Source organism: Sodiomyces alcalophilus, assembly GCF_042370955.1.
Source record: "Sodiomyces alcalophilus JCM 7366 unplaced genomic scaffold ACRALscaffold_1, whole genome shotgun sequence".
NCBI classification, from domain to species: Eukaryota; Fungi; Ascomycota; class Sordariomycetes; order Glomerellales; family Plectosphaerellaceae; genus Sodiomyces; species Sodiomyces alcalophilus.
Genome location: NW_027263532.1, coordinates 426,562 through 446,505, shown reverse-complemented (window position 1 = coordinate 446,505; position 19,944 = coordinate 426,562). Strand labels below are relative to the sequence as shown.

The 19,944-nt window shown below is 56.4% G+C and overlaps 7 protein-coding genes across 7 annotated transcripts; 5 read left to right on the top strand and 2 right to left on the bottom strand.

Moving 5' to 3' along the window:
• Nucleotides 1-35: 35 nt before the first annotated feature.
• ACRALDRAFT_1074287 (uncharacterized protein) lies at nucleotides 36-5,329 on the bottom strand. The gene is made up of 6 exons (XM_071018226.1): nucleotides 5,013-5,329; nucleotides 4,921-4,949; nucleotides 4,804-4,852; nucleotides 4,495-4,747; nucleotides 1,946-4,438; nucleotides 36-1,875 (listed from the first exon to the last, which is right to left on the bottom strand). The coding sequence occupies exons 1-6, from the start codon at nucleotides 5,235-5,237 to the stop codon at nucleotides 431-433; spliced, it is 4,494 nt and encodes a 1,497-aa protein (XP_070878431.1). The 5' UTR covers nucleotides 5,238-5,329; the 3' UTR covers nucleotides 36-430.
• A 292-nt stretch (nucleotides 5,330-5,621) lies between these two features.
• Nucleotides 5,622-7,315, bottom strand: ACRALDRAFT_1074288 (uncharacterized protein). The gene is made up of 5 exons (XM_071018227.1): nucleotides 7,041-7,315; nucleotides 6,967-6,986; nucleotides 6,832-6,882; nucleotides 6,152-6,766; nucleotides 5,622-6,082 (listed from the first exon to the last, which is right to left on the bottom strand). Exons 1-5 carry the CDS (start codon nucleotides 7,082-7,084, stop codon nucleotides 5,964-5,966), a joined length of 849 nt encoding a protein of 282 aa, XP_070878430.1. The 5' UTR covers nucleotides 7,085-7,315; the 3' UTR covers nucleotides 5,622-5,963.
• A 1,031-nt stretch (nucleotides 7,316-8,346) lies between these two features.
• Nucleotides 8,347-9,255, top strand: ACRALDRAFT_1060532 (uncharacterized protein; the record flags this gene model as incomplete). Its single annotated transcript, XM_071016247.1, has 1 exon — nucleotides 8,347-9,255. A coding segment is annotated over one exon (909 nt), but the record flags the coding sequence as incomplete, so codon positions are not given.
• A 718-nt stretch (nucleotides 9,256-9,973) lies between these two features.
• Nucleotides 9,974-11,839, top strand: ACRALDRAFT_1060534 (glycosyltransferase family 34 protein). The gene is made up of 3 exons (XM_071016248.1): nucleotides 9,974-10,648; nucleotides 10,731-11,155; nucleotides 11,240-11,839. The coding sequence occupies exons 1-3, from the start codon at nucleotides 10,345-10,347 to the stop codon at nucleotides 11,456-11,458; spliced, it is 948 nt and encodes a 315-aa protein (XP_070878428.1). The 5' UTR covers nucleotides 9,974-10,344; the 3' UTR covers nucleotides 11,459-11,839.
• A 277-nt stretch (nucleotides 11,840-12,116) lies between these two features.
• Nucleotides 12,117-14,619, top strand: ACRALDRAFT_1047228 (uncharacterized protein). The gene is made up of 3 exons (XM_071015489.1): nucleotides 12,117-12,551; nucleotides 12,644-13,249; nucleotides 13,314-14,619. Exons 1-3 carry the CDS (start codon nucleotides 12,451-12,453, stop codon nucleotides 14,305-14,307), a joined length of 1,701 nt encoding a protein of 566 aa, XP_070878427.1. The 5' UTR covers nucleotides 12,117-12,450; the 3' UTR covers nucleotides 14,308-14,619.
• Nucleotides 14,620-16,291: 1,672 nt separating this feature from the next.
• ACRALDRAFT_2038278 (uncharacterized protein) lies at nucleotides 16,292-16,615 on the top strand (the record flags this gene model as incomplete). The annotated part of the gene is made up of 1 exon (XM_071020861.1): nucleotides 16,292-16,615. The coding sequence occupies one exon, from the start codon at nucleotides 16,292-16,294 to the stop codon at nucleotides 16,613-16,615; it is 324 nt and encodes a 107-aa protein (XP_070878426.1).
• A 1,084-nt stretch (nucleotides 16,616-17,699) lies between these two features.
• Nucleotides 17,700-19,937, top strand: ACRALDRAFT_2050028 (uncharacterized protein). The gene is made up of 4 exons (XM_071021571.1): nucleotides 17,700-18,153; nucleotides 18,237-18,685; nucleotides 18,763-18,865; nucleotides 18,939-19,937. The coding sequence occupies exons 1-4, from the start codon at nucleotides 17,718-17,720 to the stop codon at nucleotides 19,823-19,825; spliced, it is 1,875 nt and encodes a 624-aa protein (XP_070878425.1). The 5' UTR covers nucleotides 17,700-17,717; the 3' UTR covers nucleotides 19,826-19,937.
• Nucleotides 19,938-19,944: the final 7 nt, after the last annotated feature.

The window sequence follows — 19,944 nt, the reverse complement described above, 5'->3', positions numbered from 1 at the left end:
CTCAAGGGTGCTGGCACCCAACTCGGTCTATTTTTGCGTCTTCTTTTTTTCTCTTCTATGTAATTTTATTCCTCTATATATTTTCAACCGCCTTTTCTTTGTCTTATTTTCATTATAAGCGAGGGCGCTTTTCTTAATTTCCCCTTTCCTCCTTTTCTCGTTTTCTTCCTCCAACCCCTTTTTTCTTATTAATATTATTTTTGTGCCAGACTTGGGTTTCGCGGCGAATGCTGGGCCGGTCAGGCGACCTGCCAATATTCGTCTTTCAACTAATCCTTAGCTTTCCGTCGGCAACAGCTTTACGACAGGCATTAACGTTATCGCCGGCCAGATCGACACCCCCTTCTCAGAAGCGCTGGAAGAGCAATGAAACGAAAAGCCTCGCAATCCATAGTCCTCGCCCATGGCCTGATCACGGTCCCGTTCATCTTCATCCACTCATCCCCACGCCCGCGTCACTCGCCGCCCTCTGCTTCCTTTCTTCCACAAGGACTCTCACAGCCACCTCGGCCGCTTTGGTCTCGACCTCTTCCCGCGAGACGCCTCCGTCCATTTCGATCAGGCACCGCGTCCCGAGCATGATCCGGCACTGCCAGTTCATCTTACCAAAGGGCAACGCGCCTGGATCCCCCTCGTTCTCATCTACCGCCCCGTTCTCTTCGTCGCCCGACTCATCCACCGCCTCTACGATATACTCGACTTTCTCGCTATCGGCAAGCCGGCCCAACTCCTCCTTGGGATGCAGCACGTGGACCCCGTCTTGGATGAGCCGATCGAGCACGCCCAGGATACCGAAACGGGCCGCAACGGCTTCACAGGCAGACATATCGCCCGAGTCAACCCAGACGGCGCCGAGGACGGCCTCGAAATGATCCGAGACAAACTTGGGGGTGCGCAGCCGTGCGAGGAGCGCCCATGGGTAGTGCGTCCCCGTGCGTAGGGCGGTGAGGATCCTCGAGCGCAGGGCGGCGTGCCGGCCGTCCAGGTAGGGTTGCTCGACTACGATGGCCGGGGAGGTGTGCCGTAGGAACTTCCACAGGGGGAGGGGGAAAGTTTCGTGTTTCAAGATTGGCTTTTTGGTGGAAGCGGCGTCGATGTTGACGGAGTCCTCGGTTTCCATCGCGGTGGCGCCGGCATCTGGCGTGGAAGGCTGTGGGGATGATGGTGGTGATTCCGGGGCAATGGGGCTGTTCTCGCCGCTCTTGCTGATAACGACTCGGTCTTGGTTGACGTGGTGCTCTAGGGCGAGGAAGCCGAGGAGGTCGCCATTGACAGCGCACGTTTTCAGGAGGTGCATCGCGCTCGTCGGCAGGTTCAGCGGGTAGAGGCGCGACACAACGATATAATCGAGCACAGCGTCGCCCATGAACTCGAGGCGGTCCAAGGTCCGCAGGGGAACGCCGTCGAGCCCGCGGTAGGACGCGTGCGTCGTCGCCTCGAGGAGGAGCGCCTTTTTCCTGAATTGGTAGCCGAGGAGATCCTCGAGGGGAGCCAGCGTCGGCGGCAGGGGAACATCCGACGGTGCATGATCGTAGAGGGTCTGGCGGCAGTCGTCGGGAGGATGCCACTCGATGTCCGGCAGAAAGAGCGCTATGCAGGCCAGGGCTTTGGGGACTCCCCCGTCTGCATGTGCGGCGCCGATGAGGGCTTCAACCACGTCGGCCAGCATCTTGGAGGACACCTCGCGAGGGCCACTATCGGCTGCGTCACCATCCAGGAGGGCGTCGACGTAGAGGGGCCTCCACTTGCTCCCCGTAAAAGGTCGAGTGAGGAGGAACTTGTCCAAGCCGCGGTCGAGTGCCGCTTTACAGAGTCGCGAGTTTGAGACTAGGCCGTCTTTCATAGCCGAGAGATACCCCTCGGGCCAGTCGAGACCTACAAGATGCCGTTTTGTCAGCTATGGCATAAAAAGGGGGAGGGAGAGAGAGAGGGAGATGGCACTTACGTAGCGCCGCGACGTTGATAGTGGCACACAGCTTGAGCAGCGAGTCGCCGACGAATTCAAGCCGCTCATAGTCCACCGGTTCCCGGGCGCTGCGTGAGCTGATGGCGCCCACCACGAGGGACAGGTCGGACATGGAGAGATCTCGGATGACGCTGCACGAGAGCAGTTTGGCAACCAGCCTCACCTCAACGTGATGGAGGATAGAGGGAATGCAGGTCCCAAATAATGCGTGACGCGATGGGATCAAGTCGACTCTGGCCCACGGAAGCGGGAACACTCTGGAGTAGGGTTTCGTGGTGGCCTTTTCCTGGGCCGGATCGCCCGTTTGTCGGTGGAGGAAGTCGATCCGTCGCGACGACTTCTTAAGGGCCAGATACGGAACATCGCTCGGAGCATCGTCGAACCCAGGAGTATCTCCGTAAGGCCGGAAGACCTTCTGGACCTGGTCCCTCGAGGGCTTGTCGCTGAGTATTTTCTCATACCTGTACGGACAGCCAGCACAATCCCTGACCAAGTACTCGGAATCCTGGTGCGTGAAGTCGTCCACATCGAAAGGTTTGGCCCCTAACTGGTCTATGGTCAGATTTCCTTCATCGCAAATGAATCTGAGCACATGGTGGCGGTCCTCGAAGGGCCAGCGATGGCTGAATGGGAGGGCTAACAGCACAGAGGCATGATCTGCGGTCGATGGGGATAGGACGGGTTGCTGGGCCCCAAACTCCACGGTCCAGTGACTGTTGTCTCGCTCCACGTACATGACGGCCGGGGGCAGTTCGGGTAGTGTCAGGGGGGCAATCATGGTGTAGGAACCCCTGCAGATGCCATGGGGATCCCTAAAGCGGATAGGAATGGCCCAGAGGACCTCGCCGCCATTCTCCCAGGCTCGCGCCACTTCGATCCATGGATTCACGAGACTGTTGATGGGTACCAGCTCCCTAGGCCGGTGCTCCAACCCAGGTATCATGTCCTGTGCCTTGAGGGGCAGAAGATGGTCGTTGAGAAGCTTGGCGTTGTAGAGAGCGGCGTATGCCTGGAAGGCAGCATCCTTGATGGCGTTCTTCTCGGTCAGCCAGGCGTTTCGGCTCTCCGCCGTGCGGACTGCCTCCGGTACGTAGGAAGGGAGCAGGACGATGGCCCTCAGGAGCGGGGAATCTCCATCGTCGAGCTTCCTGATGATGAAGTCGGGCTGTGAATCGACATAGCGACCGGGAGAGAGCTTGGCGCAGAAATGCTCCAGGTGCGACTTTGCAGTGTCGTAGTCAATCCAGGCCCCGGTCGATTCCACCACCAGTTTTTCCGACGGCGTGGGTTCGGAATCCTCTATTTCCTGCAGTCTTTGAATTTCTCGGTCCTGGTCTTCGTACCTGAGCTTCATCTGGGCTTCCATCTCTTCCCAGGACCCCAGCGCCTTGGGGGGGTTCTTGATGTCAACGAGGATCACGAGCCTCGAGTCTCTCTGGCGAGCCCGTCCGCGTCGCTGGATGAACGACTTGAGGTTGTCGGGCTGATCGAAGCAAACCACCAGATTGCACGCGGGGACATCGATCCCCTCCTCGAGAACATTGGTGGCGACGAGGAGGTTGACCTCGCCGTTCCGGAACCGCTGCAGGGACTGGAACTCTTCCGTCCTAGAGAGGTCCCAGATGTCCTTCCTCTTTGCGGCAAACTGGGAGATGCCCACCACGACGCCGACGCGGGGGTACCTGTGCCGGGTCAGGGGGTGGGAGGCAAGAAGGTGCGCGAGGACCGTGGCCGTGGTCCTCTCTTTGACGAAGACGATTCCGAGCGTGTCGTCGTCGCCGTGCAGCAGCAGATTCTCCATGAGCAGAACGACCTTGTCCGAAACAGCCTCCCGGGTGAGGTCCGCCTCGGTCCTCAGTACAGGCTCGACCTGGCCCAGGCATTTGGCAAGGTACTGCTTCTCCTCGTCTGTCCAGCTGACGAAATCGGATTCGCGCGAAACGAGCGCCGACTTTGCGTCCTCGATCACCTTCCAGACGTAGTACTCGGCAGCCCAGCTCCCCAGTTCCCGCAGCAGTTGTGAGCTCCTCTGGGTAAAAGTCCTGATCTGATTCTGGGTGTAAGTATCCCATCTTTCGAGAACACGCTCGAGTTTTCGCCGACTGCGATCTGTCCCTTGGCCAAGTAAGTACTTGACATAGGGATCCTCCTGGATGTCGAGGCTGCGAAACGCGCCACGAAGGCTTAGTATGCTTCGCGGTATGTCTACTGATTCTGATTTGGATTCGTAGTAGGCCAGTTCCAGCGTAGGCTTCTTGACGTGGGATAAGAGCTCCCCACGATGAAGCGTGGGCCCCTTGCAGACTGCATCCAGGACCCTCTCCAGCGTCTCGATCCCGTCCAGACGCGAGCCCATGACTGGACTAGCCGTTAGCCCCAGGATATGTGGTATCGGGAGGCCCGCCTGTTTGCTGTTGTGGTAGAATTTCTCCATAATCTGCTTGCCAACATCGTTCTTGACACAGTGATGAGCTGGTCCCCGGCAAGGTCAGCGCACTACACAAGAACGCAATAGAAAAAGTCCGAACCTTCGTCAAATACAAGCAGGGAGAGCCTCTGCATTGTGATAAAGCCGTGGGTGAGGGCGTCGTGTAGAATCTGTGGGGTCGATACAACGATACGCGTGTTGAGCAGGATGGTGTCCCAGGTCTCCTGGTCCGACCAGGCGTCGATGTTATCCACACCGAGAAGTAGCCTGGTCTGGGCAACAGGAAGTTGGCTCTTGATCACATTATGCTGCTGAGAGCAGAGGGCCACTGTGCGTGCCAGGAACCAGATAATCTAGAGCGAGTAAGAGATGTAAAGCTATGTGGCGAGTAAAGAGGCATGCAGCTTGCCTTGTTTGGATCCCCCGTTTCAAGTTCTTCCCTTATACGCATCACAGCGCTGGAGACAGGATGCTTAGTGACTGATAACTGACATGTGTATGATAATGGGCTGGGGAATAGGCGCACACTTGAGTCTTCCCACTACCGGTGTCCATCTGAGAAGTGTTAGCAATATCATATCTGGCGGGAGCTGTTTCAGGGGAGGAACATGGTTATACCGCAACAATGATGTTCTGCTTCAAGCTCTCTGCCAGCATCTCAAGCTGGTAAGCTCGAGGGTTGATCTGACTGGATGCAGGGTCATGGAGCGGAGTGGGAGGCGACACGATAGGGTCTTTGGAATCCGAGGAGCCATCCTCGACGTCCCAGCCACCCAAAATTTCGTCATCTAGCCATGAATCAACTTCATCGGAAGAGGAGAAGGAGTCCGAGAGGTCAGCCATGATGGTGCGTGGGTTGGGGGGCAGATGCGCGCCCCTGATTCTGAGGAGTGGTGAAAAGTCGACACAACGCAAATAGGCAGTCGCAAATGAAACAGAAGAGACTAGACGATGCGACGGTCTGTATTATAAGAAGGCTGGTCAGACTGGGTATTTAACATGACACTGGCAAACGGCGACTGTAGGCCAGATGCAGGAGGCCAACCACAACAAAAGAGAGGGGAATATGAGCGAATGATCCCGGCAGGTGGCAGCACCTGGTCACACCTGCAATCCCGTTTGTCGCTACATTTGCAAAGGGATCATGGCGAGGAGAGCGGAATAGCTAGAGACATGGACGCAATTCCCGGCCTCGTACATACATCATGGAAGAGAAGATCAAGCCTACCGACTCTATGCAAGAGCGCCTACACCCGTTTCCACAGCCTTTGGTGACTTGACTCACGTCTATTGTCGTCTAAGTGATGACTGCAAGTATATGCATTGGCTCATGTAAGAGACCACCCGAGTAGGAGAGGAGTCCTGGCCTTTCGAGATTGTTGCAGTTTGCTTGTCATTATCGCATCTCTCCAGCAGTCGGAGAGACACAGAATCTGGTCTGTGACATGTGTTCAAGGACCCGCGGAATTGCGCTTGTACTCTGCCCAATCCTTCTCTATGCCTATGCCTTCTGAACTAGGTATGGTACACGAACATGCGGTCAAATGCCTCGCCAGACGAGGAAGCCTACTACAGGTTCGTCAGGTAATCCTCGATTTCCTGAGGACTCAGCTTCCTGAACCGCGGGCCCTGGGCGCCCTCTACACCCTCGATACCGAGGAGATGGTCTGCCGGAGGCCCGACAATACCTATATCGCTCGCGGTTAGTACTTTCACATGACTTTCTTTTCTTTCTTTTGAAGAGAGGCCCGACTTACCAATCTCAATGGTGTCACCCGTCATCTCCCCCTCGATGGTCTCCTTGAGCGTGAGCAGCGCAATATGCACGGCATCTTCCAGCTCCAATCCCTCCGTGTACCTCTTCTCCAGGAACGTCTTGGCCGACGTGGCGCTCTTGCCGATGGCTGTCGCTTTCCAGGGGAAGTAGCTGCCCGACGGATCGACCTGGTACAGCATGGGGCCGCCCTTCAACGTGCCGCCCGTCTTGCCAGTCGGCTTCTTCTTCTCCTCGTCATCGCCCATTTCCGTGTCCTTTGCTTCTTGTTCCTCCTCCGGGAGGATACCCTCGTCCCAGCCGGCGATCAGCAGACTGACGCCGTACGGCCGGACACCTCCCGACTGGGTAGCCTCCTGCATGACGCGGGCAACGTCCTGCACCAATATCCGCGTCGGGGGGTACTCGTTGTAGATGCGCTTGTAGCCCGTGTGCGATACTTTGCGTGCCTTGTCCACCAGCACTCGGTAGTCGGGGCCCATGCCCGAGTATACCATGCCGATGTCCGGGGTTACGAGGCTGATCTTGGAAAGGGAGCTCTGGTCGGCTAGCGGTGTTGACGACTTCTTCTCGGTTGCCAGAACGATACCATTGGTGGCTACCTATCGTCAGCAAAGTAGTTCCCTTTGTCGGGATGCGTTCCGAGGAGAGTGGGTAGCATACCTTTGATACCTAGGGCGGTGACGCCCTGGTTGACGGCATTAAGAGCATACTCTGTGGGACGGCCGGTCAGTAGAAACCCTTAAGAGGCGGAGACGTCCTGCCCATGCGCCCTGCTAAGCAATCATCATGCCCTACCAATTTGGACCAGCTTGCCACTGCGGCGTGTTAGTTATTAAGCCCAGTCTCTGTCAGAATGGGGGGCCTCTCACCTGGGCGAGAATGTCGTCAGCGAGAACGAGTACCGGTCCGCCATGTCGAGGATGCAGTCTACTCGGAGAGTAGATGAGACTGGATCTAAAGGAGTTTATCGGAGAGTACGGAGAGTCGAGGTCGGACAGCAACAGTTGGCTGCGTTGCGTGGGTATCGAATGAAGATGGCGAGGCTGCGAGAGCTTGACGTACGACGGTACGAGGCAATGGTCTAGGTAGGCAGGTACCTGGAACACTTGTAACTGCTGTAGCGGAGCTCCCCAGGCAACTTGCGCCGCGTCAAAGCTCGTTTGTCGGTAGCTTCTGCTCTGGCTTGACTTGGCCTGTGCGGGATCCTGTGTCACGTGTCTGAAGCTGGCTTACTAATTTGATACGAGTACGAATTACACTACTGCTCCTTTTGCAGAGGTGCTCGTGATATCGTTATCATAGAGTCGTTAGTCGTTCTTCAGCTATGAATTCGTCATGATACATTCGACGCAAGGCACTCGTAATTTCCTCGTCAAGTGAGATGCGTCCGCATCGCCCAGGTTGTTGCTTTGGGCGTCGGTCGTTTCCTTTCTGAACGTTACAACGTATACCTAAGTATACAGTCTATACACACCGTCCAAACAGTCAACGCACAGTGGCCAGCGATAACGAGGCTCATCCTCGCGGGTTATGATTGGTTGTCCAACTTCGTACGGAGTTCTTCGTACGGAGTTCTTTTCGTACAGAACGTTCCAACCTAGACTTCCGTCCTACCTTCTCCGCAGACCTGAACCCAAGGTTGCAAAGTCCGCCCATCACCTTCCCCGCGATCATTTCCTAGAGGCCACTTCATCCAGATTCTTCTTCCATCTGCACGTGTACATGCCTTAATTCAATGCGTTGATCTTGCCACGCGTTTTTTCTTCTTCAATTCTTTTCTTCGCAAACCATCCTTATACCCAAAGTCTTACTTTAGCTTTCTTTTGTTCCGTCTTGCCCAATCTTGTTTTTTCTCAGAGCTTGAATCCCCCGTCGTGGCCATCTGATTCCACCGCTCCTCGTTCCATGCTTCACGACCTACCACACTAGCCATACCTACAGTTCAATTTCTCCAGTTCATTCGCCGTCGCCTCAGCTGCCATGGACGACTCGGGCTTTTCGAATTTCCAATGGTCATTCATACAAGAAAACGGGGTCAGGGGGAGACGAGACGCTACGCGGCAAGAAAACGAGACATCACAGCCCAGGCGTGACGAGACGGAATCGCACGCCACGAAAGAACAACCCCAGCCCCAGCCACAGCCCCAGCATGAAAACCGCGCCCCATCACCCCAGCCGCCGCGACAAAAGGGACGGAGGCACTATCCCGTCCGCCAATGTAGAATTTGCCTCGAAGAGGTGGAGCCCAAGTTTCCTCCGACCGAGGACACCGGCACACTGGATGGGCTGATGGGCGCGGGGTCGAAGCCAGTATACATATCCGACACGGATCCCGAGCTGGGCCGGCTCATCTCGCCATGCAAGTGCAGCGGAACAGCCAAATATGTCCACGAAGGTTGCCTGCAGGACTGGAGGACCGCCGGGTCGGCCGGCGCGGACAACCCTCACTTCTTCACCTGCCCAACATGCAAGTACTGCTACAAAGTCGACCGCCTCTCGTGGGGCAGACGTCTCCAGAGCAGGTACGTGCGGATGGTCGTCACGTTTCTCATCTTTGGAATTTCCATCTTCCTCCTCGGGTTTGTCGCCGATCCCATCTTCCAGCTGTGGCAAGATCCCGTGGGAACGCTGGCCGGCACAGTTGTGGGCGTGCTTGAGGACATTGAGGCCATTGCCGAGCCGGTCGAGGCACCAGCCGAGGATCTCACCTGGTGGGAGCATTTCGTCAAGGGGTTCCTCTCTCTCGGCATCATTGGGTTCGTGAAGCACCTGTTCGCCATGACTCCTTGGCAATGGTGGAACGCCAGGAACAGCGGCCTCCTCGGGCCCACCGTCCGCCGGGGAGGCGGCCGGGCACGAGCCGAGAACATCAGCTGGGCGCTCGTCGTCATCGGAGCCTTGACCTTTATCTACTCGATATGGAAGGGTGTGAATTCAGTGACCAAGACGCTCCTGGAACAGGCGGGCGACCGGGTGCTGGATGTTGGCGGAGATGACGATGGGGACATTGTGGACGACGACGCGCAGCCCCAAGACACCCAGGAGAAACCGGCCAGCGACCCGAGGCCTGAGAAGGATGAATAACGTTTCCATGAATTATTCCTGAAGATTCTGTATGATAAGGCCGCGATCCATCGTTCGGCATTTCCTTTGGCGTTCGTTCTGCACCACTTTCCCATGCGCCCACGACGGCCCCATCAGCGTCTTGCACACTCTTAAGTTGCCACGAAGATTCTCTTCCACATCGTGTCAACTAGTCTGTGTGCAGAAATGGAGTCCCTGTTTTCACCCCATGGGTCGGACCGTTTTGGTTCGGCTCAACTCGGGGTGGCAGGCGACATCAGTCTTGGTTTGAGTTGCCCGCCTTCGGGCCACGGCGACCTCTTCCCATTGTGGCTACACTGGCCGTTCGGCCGAGTTTACTGTGGTCACTGGCACAAGCTGATACATATCGACATCATTATTCTTGTACGAGGTGGTCCCTCTTTCGGACGACCATATCCCAGCGGAATTCGCTTCAGGGAGAGAGTTCGCAAAGCGGTAATCCTAGCTTAAAAGACTAGAAATTGACCTTACATTATAATGCATACCGAAGTCCTCTACTCACATGTCGTGAATCTATATTGAGCTTGATGAAAAGCGTAGGTAGGCACAGATGCTGCGAGATACCGGAGGAAAGGTACCGTGCTTCCATTGCGGGGTGGTTGGCGGGTGAATGTCGGAAAATCGGTACGTGGCTTTCATTTCCCCATGACGCTATTGTTGCACAGGACTCGAGATGCTCGCGCATATCGCATTTGATCTCTGTCAAACCCCAATTCGTCAATTTCAGAGAATCGCCCGTCTTCCAGGGCGCACCGAAACTCGACATCTTGGAGATACGCCTTGCCTGTCCCTTCAACGACGCCAGCGTGTTATTTCCGTTCATTTTGCACTCAGGCTATCTTCCCTGGAGTCGCCCCGATCCGATTTCGATTTCGAGTTTACATAGCTTGGTTCCTGCGATTCGCTTTACACCGACCTGACGCGTGCGCCTATCGTTACTATTTGCCGCATCCGTTGCAGCGCAACTGATACAGCCCACGCTGGGCCGATGCTATCCCTGCCCAGCCACCAATTTCTCTAGGATAGCGGCCACGTCGTTCCTTGGAGAACCGTGGAGTCAATTCGAAGATGCACTTTGCCTACCCTCCGCGCAAGAGCTCCAACCCATTGCCTTTTCGGCCACGACAGTCCAGGATATCGCTACCGACTCTAAGGAAGGGGCGCTTCAGGTCCATAGCCGTCATCGTCACTATAATCATTGGGTCGTTTTGGATACTATCGAAGCTCTTTGGCTCCCGTGCTGCAACTCCTGCCCCACGGCGCTCGGGAGACCCGCCGGTAGTGCTGGTAACAGTGCTGGATGAGAGGAAACATGGCATGGCCCATAGCCAGAGTATAAGGGAGAACCGGGAACAATATGCGAAACGACACGGTAAGTCGGTCCTCTGGAAGCGAACTCTTTTTACTGTTCTCGGCTTGGAATGACCCTTTGACACGTTCTTTGGCAATCGCAGGATACGAAACCATGTTCGTACACGTTGGCGATTACGATCTCGACGAGGCCGACGAGTCCTGGGCCAGGATACCGGCCATGCGTCACGCGCTGACCAACTTCCCCGAATGCGGCCACATCTGGTTCCTCGACCAGGACGCCTACATCATGGAACCGGCCGAATCTCTGGGGGAGATGTTGTTGGAACCACACCTTCTAGGCAAGATCATGCGCAGGGGCGTCGCGGTGGCTCCCGACAGCATCATCAAGACGTTCTCCCACCTGAGAGGAAGGGATATCGAACTGGTGCTGACGCAGGACGTCGGGGGGTTGTCGACGGGAAGCTTCGTGGTGCGGAACGGCGAGTGGGCCAAGTTTTTCCTCGAGTCATGGTTTGACCCGTTGTACCGGTCGTACAAATTCCGCAAGGCCGAGGAGCATGCTCTGGTGAGTTCGCCTTGGCATGTCCCGGCGTTGGGGGCATGGGCCTACGTCTCTGGCGTCTTTTTGGACTAACGCGCTCTTCGTCAGGAACATATGGTCCAGTGGCATCCGACCATCTTGTCCAAGTTGGCTATTGTCCCGCAGAGGCTGATCAACTCGTATGTCGATGGCAACGAGGAGGGAGGGTTTCAAGATGGCGACTTTGTCGTGCGGGCGGCGGGTTGCGGGCGCGAGGGTGCACCGAGTTGCGAGGAGCAGCTCTCGAAGTATCGGGCGAGATGGCAGGAGGCTTTTCGTCAGGCGTAGGTAGAGGGGTTAGGGAGATGAGAGGGACACTGAGGCGTTTACCGGCGGCATTGGGAAGGGTATTTGATTCAATATGCATAGCAGGGGAAAGCGTCTGCGGCGTTCGGAATTACTGTTTAGAGACGCGTGGTTTTAGTTGAGCATGAGGAGGCATCGAAGGGTAGCCCATCCTGATAGTCTTTTTTGCGCATTGATAGAATGTCGTACATTTTCCATCCTCGTACAGGGCAGAGATGGATGAGTCGAGAGCATACCACTCCACTCACCTGGTTACAACACAAGCTTATAGGTCACGACACGGTTTGTCTGGGATGGATCAATTGTCTGTACTGCAGTAACTGTACAACCGTACTACAATACCACTTCTACTGCGCTCTCCAGGTAACTCGATGATTCTTCGACCTGCAGCTTATTACCGACGGAGTATTCCCCGTATTGGAATGATTCGGCCGAGAATTCCCCGTGCTAAAATCCCAATTAGGAGGACGACGTAACCGCCTCTGCAATACGAAGTACGAAGTACCTAAGTAGCTTATTAGCAAACGTCTCGTGCATGTGACGTCCCCGCCCTACTGAGTAAACCGCGGCTTTGACCGGATAAGTGAGGAAGGGCCCGCAAGAGTCCTGCCTGCCATATTACGAATACCTACTGTTGACGGGAATGACAGCCCGAACAGGGACGGTGGTAGCTTCCCATTGAAATCTCCAACTACGAGCCATTCCCCACCAGGCCTGGGGAAGTACCGAGTACGGTAACCTCGTAGCACCCTCATCGTTCCACCGACTCGCCAACTAGCTTGCTCTTGGCCATACAATTCTCCATCCCCGTGATGCTTCTCAAATTCCGGTGCCCGTCATCGACAACTTGAAGCGTCGTCCATCGCTTTATTTCCGGTTACCTCTGCTTTTTGGTTTGGGGTTCCATCCTCGTCGTACTCTGTTCCCCGAATACACCGATCGCGTTGCGCCACGCGCGCCAATTGCTCATCGACATGCCTGGCACCTCGCGAATGCCCGTGAGCTTACGGGACAGCTTCAACCAGGTCAGGAGGTCAAGGAACACGAACCCGTTCTTGATTCTCAATTTGGATTTGTACGTTTTGCCGTTTAATGACATCACCTCCGGCGCCCCGAACCGATTTTTTGACTCGTATCTCTGCTAATCGACACGGATGGTTCATGCAGACTTCGAAACATCATCTTCATCCTCTTCCTTCTCCGATGGACGCGCCGGGTATGGTGGAAACTCAAGGGCCGCGGCATCATCGGCACCATCGTCGAGATGTACACTGAGCTGCGCCGCGTCCTCTACGGATACTTCCTGCGTGCCCCGGGCGTGCGGGGCAAGGTCCAGAAGCAGGTCGACGAGAGCCTGGCCAAGCTCCAGACCAAGATGGTCCCGACGAACCTCACCCGCTACGTGACCCTTCCGAAGGAGGGCCTGTCGGACGACGCCATCCGCACCGAGCTCGACACCTTGGCCAACATGGACCACACCCGCTGGGAGGATGGTTACGTATCGGGGGCTGTCTACCATGGGGAGGAGGACCTGTTGAAGCTGCAGACGGAGGCCTTTGGCAAGTTCACCGTGGCCAATCCCATCCACCCGGACGTCTTTCCCGGTGTTCGCAAGATGGAGGCCGAGGTTGTGGCCATGGTCCTGTCCATGTTCAACGCCCCGCTCGGGGCGGCCGGCGCTTGTACCAGCGGAGGCACGGACAGCATCTTGATGGCCTGCCTTAGCGCGCGGGAGAAGGCTTATCATGAGAAGGGCATCACGGAGCCGGAAATGTAAGTTGTCCCGGGGCCCTCTCGCCCTCGGTTCTCCTTTTGCACTACCGCTGACTATAAACAGGATTCTGCCCAGCACAGCACACACGGCGTTTCTCAAGGCTGGCGAATATTTTAAAATCAAGGTGCATCTGGTGGCGTGTCCTGCGCCAGACTACCAGGTTGACGTCAAGGCCGTCTCGAGGCTGATCAACAAGAACACCATCCTACTGGTGGGCTCGGCGCCCAACTTCCCTCACGGCATCATCGACGATATCAGCGCTCTATCGAAGCTGGCGTTGCGCAAGAAAATCTGTCTGCACGTCGACTGTTGTCTCGGCTCTTTCTTGGTGCCTTTCCTCGACAAGGCCGGCTTCGAATCGACACTGTTCGACTTTCGGCTCAAGGGCGTGACGAGCATCAGCTGTGACACGCACAAGTACGGATTCGCGCCCAAGGGCAACTCGACCGTGCTCTACAGGACGGCGGAGCTTCGCAGGTACCAGTACTTTGTTTCCCCCGATTGGTCGGGCGGCGTGTACGGGTCACCGGGCATGGCCGGGTCCCGGCCAGGCGCGCTGATCGCCGGATGCTGGGCCAGCTTGGTGCGGACCGGCGAGGCGGGCTACATTGATGCGTGCGTCGAGATTGTCGGAGCGGCCAAGAAGATTGCCGACAAGCTCCGGACCACGCCAGCCCTGGAAGCTGAGTTGGATATCGTGGGACGGCCGCTCGTGTCGGTGGTGGCGTTCACCGCCCGGGACCTCAACATCTACGACATTGCAGACGGCATGAGTGCCAAGGGATGGCACCTCAACGCCCTGCAGAACCCGCCGGCCATCCACGTAGCGGTGACGCTGCCGGTGGCCAAGGCGTGGGAGCGCCTGGTGACCGACCTCGAGGCCGTCGTCGAGGAGGAGAAGGAAAAGGAGCGCGTGCGCGTGGTAGAGGGCAAGGGAACTAGGGGCAAAGCCGTCGGTGACTCGGCAGCCCTCTACGGCGTCGCCGGGTCGCTTCCGAACAAGAGCGTTGTCGTGGATCTGGCCAATGGCTTCCTCGACTTGTTGTACAAGGCGTAGTCTGTACTCAGTAATGTTTTTATAGCTCGCATTCATATCGATATAGCAGGTCGGGCGGGGTGTATGTATTAGCACGGGCGAGGGTTCAAGGGCAAAGCGGAAAATCCAAGACGGTACAGGCAGCGGAATGTTATCAAATAGCTGGACCAGCCTATACAGCGACGGTGTCGGCTCACATGGGTCACCGAAAGTCGTTATACTATGTATAGCTTTCCACCCACCGGCATCGGTATGATGTCGCTTGGTGATGTACGAGTACGGTGGGCTGGGAATTCACTCTACCTTCTTTAGTCTAATATCTGGTTCCTTTGACCGTCGTGATCTCGTCTTGTTTTCTGTGGATTAGGGAATACAGACTTCGCGGCGTGCGTTTAGTCCCTCGTCCTCTAGCAGATGGTCGTACATACATACGTCACGGTTGTTCCATGCCACCCTCGGCCATAGTACACCACTATGAGGCCAGCATTCGTGCGATGGTATTCTGTTAGGTTGGTTTTATTTTATTCCAAGACAAAACGTCTGGTTGATTCCTTTTCCTTCTGCTTTCTGCCTCGTAGCATCTCGGTATTTCTCCAGTCGAATTTACACATCCTTTATCGTCTAGCCTTACTACGAAGTCATCTTCATCCGGTCACATTTCAGGGGTGCCTACGGTTACCTGCTGCCATGCTACTTGCGGTAGCATTGGCGCGTCGATACTCCGGCATAGCCACACCTTCGGGCATACCGGGGGATCTTATCAGCACCCGCCCGCCGCCCTCATCGTGGCAGAAGCTTGACGTAAGCTGTCCATTAAAGATGGCGGGTATCTGATGCTGCCGGCCGAATCCGACTGGGCGTCATTTTCGTGTCGAGGCACAACATGATGCCGGGAATCCGGATCGGCAAATCCGGTGGTGGAGGCTGACAGCACCGCTCGGGAGACGGTCCTGTTCCAAACCCCGTAGTTCGGACACCGGGAATCGCCCTCGCCGTGTTCCGCAGCTTACGTACCTTGGTGAGAATGGGCTGGGGTGACCCCCGGAGGAAGTGCCGCGCCACGGCCGACAACGGGGTTTCTCGGACGCCAGGATCATAGGGGAGTTGTCGTCTGGCGAGTAGGGCGACTATCCGAAGGAGATGGCCCATTCTCAGTTCCGCGGGGGAATGTCCTGGGAAGGCTGGCGGCCAGGCTACACTGCACGGAAGACTGAAAAGGCCTTGAAGCAAGCAGGCGACAGAGATCCACAGGACTTGGTTACATCACCAACCAGCTCTTTGAAGATCTGATGATCTTTCAAAGTCGCGTGTTTCTTCTCATTTTCCAAGATGGACTTGCAGAACGTAGGCAACTACTTTACCCAGGCCTCCATGGCCTTTTCATGGAGGCTACTGTGCAACATGAATTGTAGGTGTAGGGAAATCGGAACATAGATATCGGTGGGTCGTCCGTATTCATTTCAGCAGTTTATAGTTGAAAAACTTGCTAATTCTCCAAGATAGTCGGGGAGCACGTTGTCGGAGGTTATTGAAGAGATGGGGAAAAGGTGATATCGAAGCGACGTTGAGAGGCACGTGCGAGTACTTCGGTACATGCTTTCCCTTTGCAGTGTTTAGCGAAACCGGACAGCAACTCTCGACTGGAAAAGCGACACCAACACCAAAATCGAGACCTTCCCCTGGGGACAAACACACTCGTCTTCTCATCATACAAGACCTATCGCTCTTTCACCGCAACAATCGATCACGCTGTCGGGCATCTCACCGACTTCCCTAAATCTTGCTACCTGGTTCGAGGCGTCCTGTTTCCGAGTCGCTTGACGTGTCCCCGAAGGAATTCCAACACCCCTTGCGATGATGGGATGGTGGGATGGTGCACAAGCTCTGGCTCTATCATTGCTTCAGCCCTCCCTTGGCTTCATCGCCAGTGTCCCGAACCCAAGGGCTCGTTTCTCCCAGTGTGGTTGTCAAGTTTTGATCATGTGTTCCTCTCGTCCCACAAAGCATGAAGAGCCCGACCATCAGCAAATTCCAAGATGAAAAAGCGGTCTGCTCCATTCGTTCTGTTACCGACGTCCAAGATCAACCGGCAACCGGACGACGACAATCGGAGCTTCCGTGGAAACATTCTAGGATAGCGTCCGCTTGTGTCACCGCTTCTGCCGACAGTCCATGGCTTGTGTCGTACGTCGGCGGACATTCGGCATTCGAGAGACCAGAACGTGAGCGAAACGACCGTACGTGCTACTTGGGGTCGCCATCCGATGTCCTGGGGCTCTTGGCCACTGTCCAGTTTCTGTCCAGCCTACCAAGTTCCCCAAAGAGGTGAAGGGACTCGCCAACCTCCCATTTGGGCTGTTTTCGCTTGCAACGTATCAGCTGGGGAACCGTGATCTAGCTACTGAGCGGCACAAATCCCGTTGATATGGTCCTCTCCAAGCCGACAAACCGCCCAGGAACTTTCCCACACATCCATCCTTGACCGTCGATACCAAGGCGAACGAGGCCGAAGCAGCCCATTTCCCCCCGCATGACCTGGGACGCCGACGCCCAGCGGCGACGTGATCACGATTGTTTGCCTCGGCGGTTCTCGGTGACCATCTGAGGATGCCTGCTTGGCGCTTCCTCTTTCCTTGGACTCTTTAGTATTTATTCATCAACAGAAACACCATCTCGAAACTCTTCACCGCTTCCACGTACTATCCTCCCATTCCTGTGTTTCCCCACCACCCTGTTCACCGGATCGGCCTCTCGGTTCGCCCCCTTCTCAAGCCTCTGGTGTCACTGCAGCTGCAAAGAGTGCGAGGCAGCCAAGCCAGTTTACACCACCGTCGCCCGATACCTTGGGGGGCGAACCGAAAGTCAGGAGTGCCAGCCGCCTCCCCCACCCCCACTACCCCTTTCGTTCCCTCTATTTGGTTCCCTATCCTATCCCCTTTTCCTTCTTGTCCCCAGATATGCATCTTCCACCCACCTTGATTGACCGACATATCGTTTAGCCTGTGCGAGGCTCGGTCCGTCCTTGGGGCATACCGAGAGTTTTTTCTTGTCACTCCCTTGGCGGCGTATGCCAACCAACCATGGGCATTACCAGGAGCCTCGTTGACGGCCTCGCCATGCATATTGATGTGCCCAGGGCAGCCGCCAGTGGCGTGCCGACGTCCTTGCTGCATATGTTTAGAGAGCACGACAGAAGGGGTTCTTGGAGAGGCGCCTCGCAGTCCATGGCATGGCATGGTCACTGTCACCGTGGGTGACCGCATAGCTCCATGGCGGCTGTCCGAGCATTGTTCATATCTAGAGCTTCCCGCGATTGAACGAGTATAATTTAACTCTACTCGCCGTCCACTTATGTTCCTCTCGCTCGGGGATTCTTCTCAGTTCAGACCACTCTTCGTGGATATTGATATCCCACCTCCAAACCTGCTATCATGGCTGCTGCTACTACTGTAAGGGACCCTACTCGGAAGGCTGCGCGATCAATCGTCAATTCGATCAACACGGCCCTCGAACGAGATGCATCCCAACCCCGAAGCCTTCCTTACAACGAAGGTGCCCGCCCCGGCGGCCAGTCCCCTGTTTCGTCCGTCACCTCCTTCGAAAGCACCGACCAGGAGGATGCCGAGTATCGCGTCGGTCCTGATTCTGACAGACGACGCCCCTTGAGCATGCCGTCGCGACAAGACTCACCGGCCGACGCGAACATCTCAGAACCTCTTGCGTCCTCTTCCCGCGCTGCTTCGCCTCCAACAGTGCATCATGCACCACCACCACCTCCTCCCCCGTCCGGCGGGCAACCGATCCACGTATCGAGTGAGGTGCCCCGTACTCTCAACGAAGAACTCCGTAAGATCATCAGACAAGAAAGTCAGTTTACTCTTCTGTCCCAACATCGGATCTCCCGTCTCAAAGTAGGTGTCGTAGGCCGCTGACCTTCTCTGCCAACACAGTGGCTGCCCTGCACTCCCAAAACCACGAACATGGTTCTCCTGCCGATAGCGTCCCTCGCATCACCCCGTCGACACTCATGAACACCATGTTTCCAGGTGCTTACCCCAGTCCGCCGCCGTCGGTCACTTCGGCCTCCACTTCCTCTCGACTCACATTGCCGCAAGGCACCAGTTCCAAGGCCGCCAACACTTCCCCCACGGCCGCCATTTCGTCGTCTACTACGGCGGTCCCGTCTCCTCCCCAACGGCCTACAGTGAGGTTCCGCGACAGGGGTCCACCCATCGTCCATAGCCACGCGAGGACAGAAGCCGGCCCCTCTTCTCCTGCCAGGGCGGCAGCTATCCCAGAGGCAGCTGGTGCCGAGGGACAATGGGGCGTTTTATTTGACGCAAACGGGTACTCGACTCAGCGGCTAGGTCAGATCCTCAGGATTCTAGCCGACCAAGTAGTAAGTGCCTCCTCACGCAAAGCGCCCTCGAGATGTCACCAGAACATGTCACATACTCACGGGTCCCCGTCGTACAGATTTCTGAAATGGGCACGCCTGGCGGCATCACCGTCACACCTGACAAGATGAACGACCTGTACACCAAGTACGGATTGGAGAATGACGCGTTCTGCATAAAGGGTACGTACGGCAAGGCTCATTTCCCTCCCGCCGGCCCTTCGCCTCCCGCCTCGCCGACTAATGCCTAAAGCAGACGCCTTCAAGCCCCTGAAAAACAACTCGTTCAACCACATAGAATTTCTGTACAGAGACCTGGACTGTCCCTATCACCTCGTTCAGTCTACCCCGAAATCTCGCCCTTCGGTTCCGGGCCTTACCCCGGCCGGTTTCGCCAAATGGCTCACCGCCAACATCCTCGCGTATCCAGACCAGGAGGCCCGCCGTCTGAACAGGCTACTTGCAGACTTTGGCCCCTTGGCCATTGCTGGGTCCGACGGCGTGCAGGAGCGTCTACCCAAAACCCTCCCACGTCACGCGTTTCCAGCCAGTCACGACAAGAAGACGCGCCGCATCCTTGTCGAAGCCCTCATGGATTGTCTTGACGACCACGCTGCCTCGTCGCAGCCCCGTTCACCTCTCTCGTCTTCATCAAGGCCCCTCGCAACGCCCATGGCGTTTGAGCCGACCAGCGGTGCTACCAGACGGATGTCTGACCCTGAGCGAAGACATTCGGGACCTCGCAACCGATCCACCCGGCTCAATGCAAGCCCCGACCGTGACGCTCCGGTGGCACGCATTTCGCGCACGCAATCGGACAATGTCACGAACACTCGGCCCCAGCCTCCCGTGGGCCGATACGAACCACGCAGCCCTCCCTTGTCGGACCGGTACATCACCACTGTACCGAACATGCTTGGCATCTCGTCCTTGACGCAACGGGCTCGCGGCGGGGCGGGAGACGACATTAAATCAGTTCGCTCCTGGACCGGCCGGGAGAGGCGTGGGGATAGGAGTCCCAGGCGGCAAAGCTTGGTTATTGGGGGCCCGACCTGGGGTGATTACTATAGGAACGTGCCGACGGCTCGTGTAAGAGGGTCTAGTGTCGAGCGAACGCCGAGGGAGTATCATGGGTTGAAGTGATGGGGGAATCCCCAACTTCCTTGGCGGGTGTTTGTCCACTGGTTTCTTCACGAAAGAACAGAGGACAGTAAATGGACGGATATGATGATTGTGACTGATGGGCAACCGCCCTCCCCCTT

Coding starts and splice junctions, on each gene's coding strand:
- ACRALDRAFT_1074287 (XM_071018226.1), bottom strand. CDS start 5,237: ATGGCTGACCTCTCGGACTCCTTCTCCTCTTCCGATGAAGTTGATTCA. Junction 4,950..5,012: donor AGCAGAACATCATTGTTGCG/GTATAACCATGT, acceptor AACACTTCTCAG/ATGGACACCGGTAGTGGGAA. Junction 1,876..1,945: donor TATCAACGTCGCGGCGCTAC/GTAAGTGCCATC, acceptor GGCATCTTGTAG/GTCTCGACTGGCCCGAGGGG.
- ACRALDRAFT_1074288 (XM_071018227.1), bottom strand. CDS start 7,084: ATGGCGGACCGGTACTCGTTCTCGCTGACGACATTCTCGCCCAG. Junction 6,883..6,966: donor TGGCAAGCTGGTCCAAATTG/GTAGGGCATGAT, acceptor GCCGTCCCACAG/AGTATGCTCTTAATGCCGTC. Junction 6,767..6,831: donor CACCGCCCTAGGTATCAAAG/GTATGCTACCCA, acceptor GACGATAGGTAG/CCACCAATGGTATCGTTCTG.
- ACRALDRAFT_1060534 (XM_071016248.1), top strand. CDS start 10,345: ATGCACTTTGCCTACCCTCCGCGCAAGAGCTCCAACCCATTGCCTTTT. Junction 10,649..10,730: donor ACAATATGCGAAACGACACG/GTAAGTCGGTCC, acceptor TGGCAATCGCAG/GATACGAAACCATGTTCGTA. Junction 11,156..11,239: donor AGGCCGAGGAGCATGCTCTG/GTGAGTTCGCCT, acceptor GCTCTTCGTCAG/GAACATATGGTCCAGTGGCA.
- ACRALDRAFT_1047228 (XM_071015489.1), top strand. CDS start 12,451: ATGCCTGGCACCTCGCGAATGCCCGTGAGCTTACGGGACAGCTTCAAC. Junction 12,552..12,643: donor TTGATTCTCAATTTGGATTT/GTACGTTTTGCC, acceptor TGGTTCATGCAG/ACTTCGAAACATCATCTTCA. Junction 13,250..13,313: donor GGCATCACGGAGCCGGAAAT/GTAAGTTGTCCC, acceptor GACTATAAACAG/GATTCTGCCCAGCACAGCAC.
- ACRALDRAFT_2050028 (XM_071021571.1), top strand. CDS start 17,718: ATGGCTGCTGCTACTACTGTAAGGGACCCTACTCGGAAGGCTGCGCGA. Junction 18,154..18,236: donor TAAGATCATCAGACAAGAAA/GTCAGTTTACTC, acceptor CTGCCAACACAG/TGGCTGCCCTGCACTCCCAA. Junction 18,686..18,762: donor GGATTCTAGCCGACCAAGTA/GTAAGTGCCTCC, acceptor CCCGTCGTACAG/ATTTCTGAAATGGGCACGCC.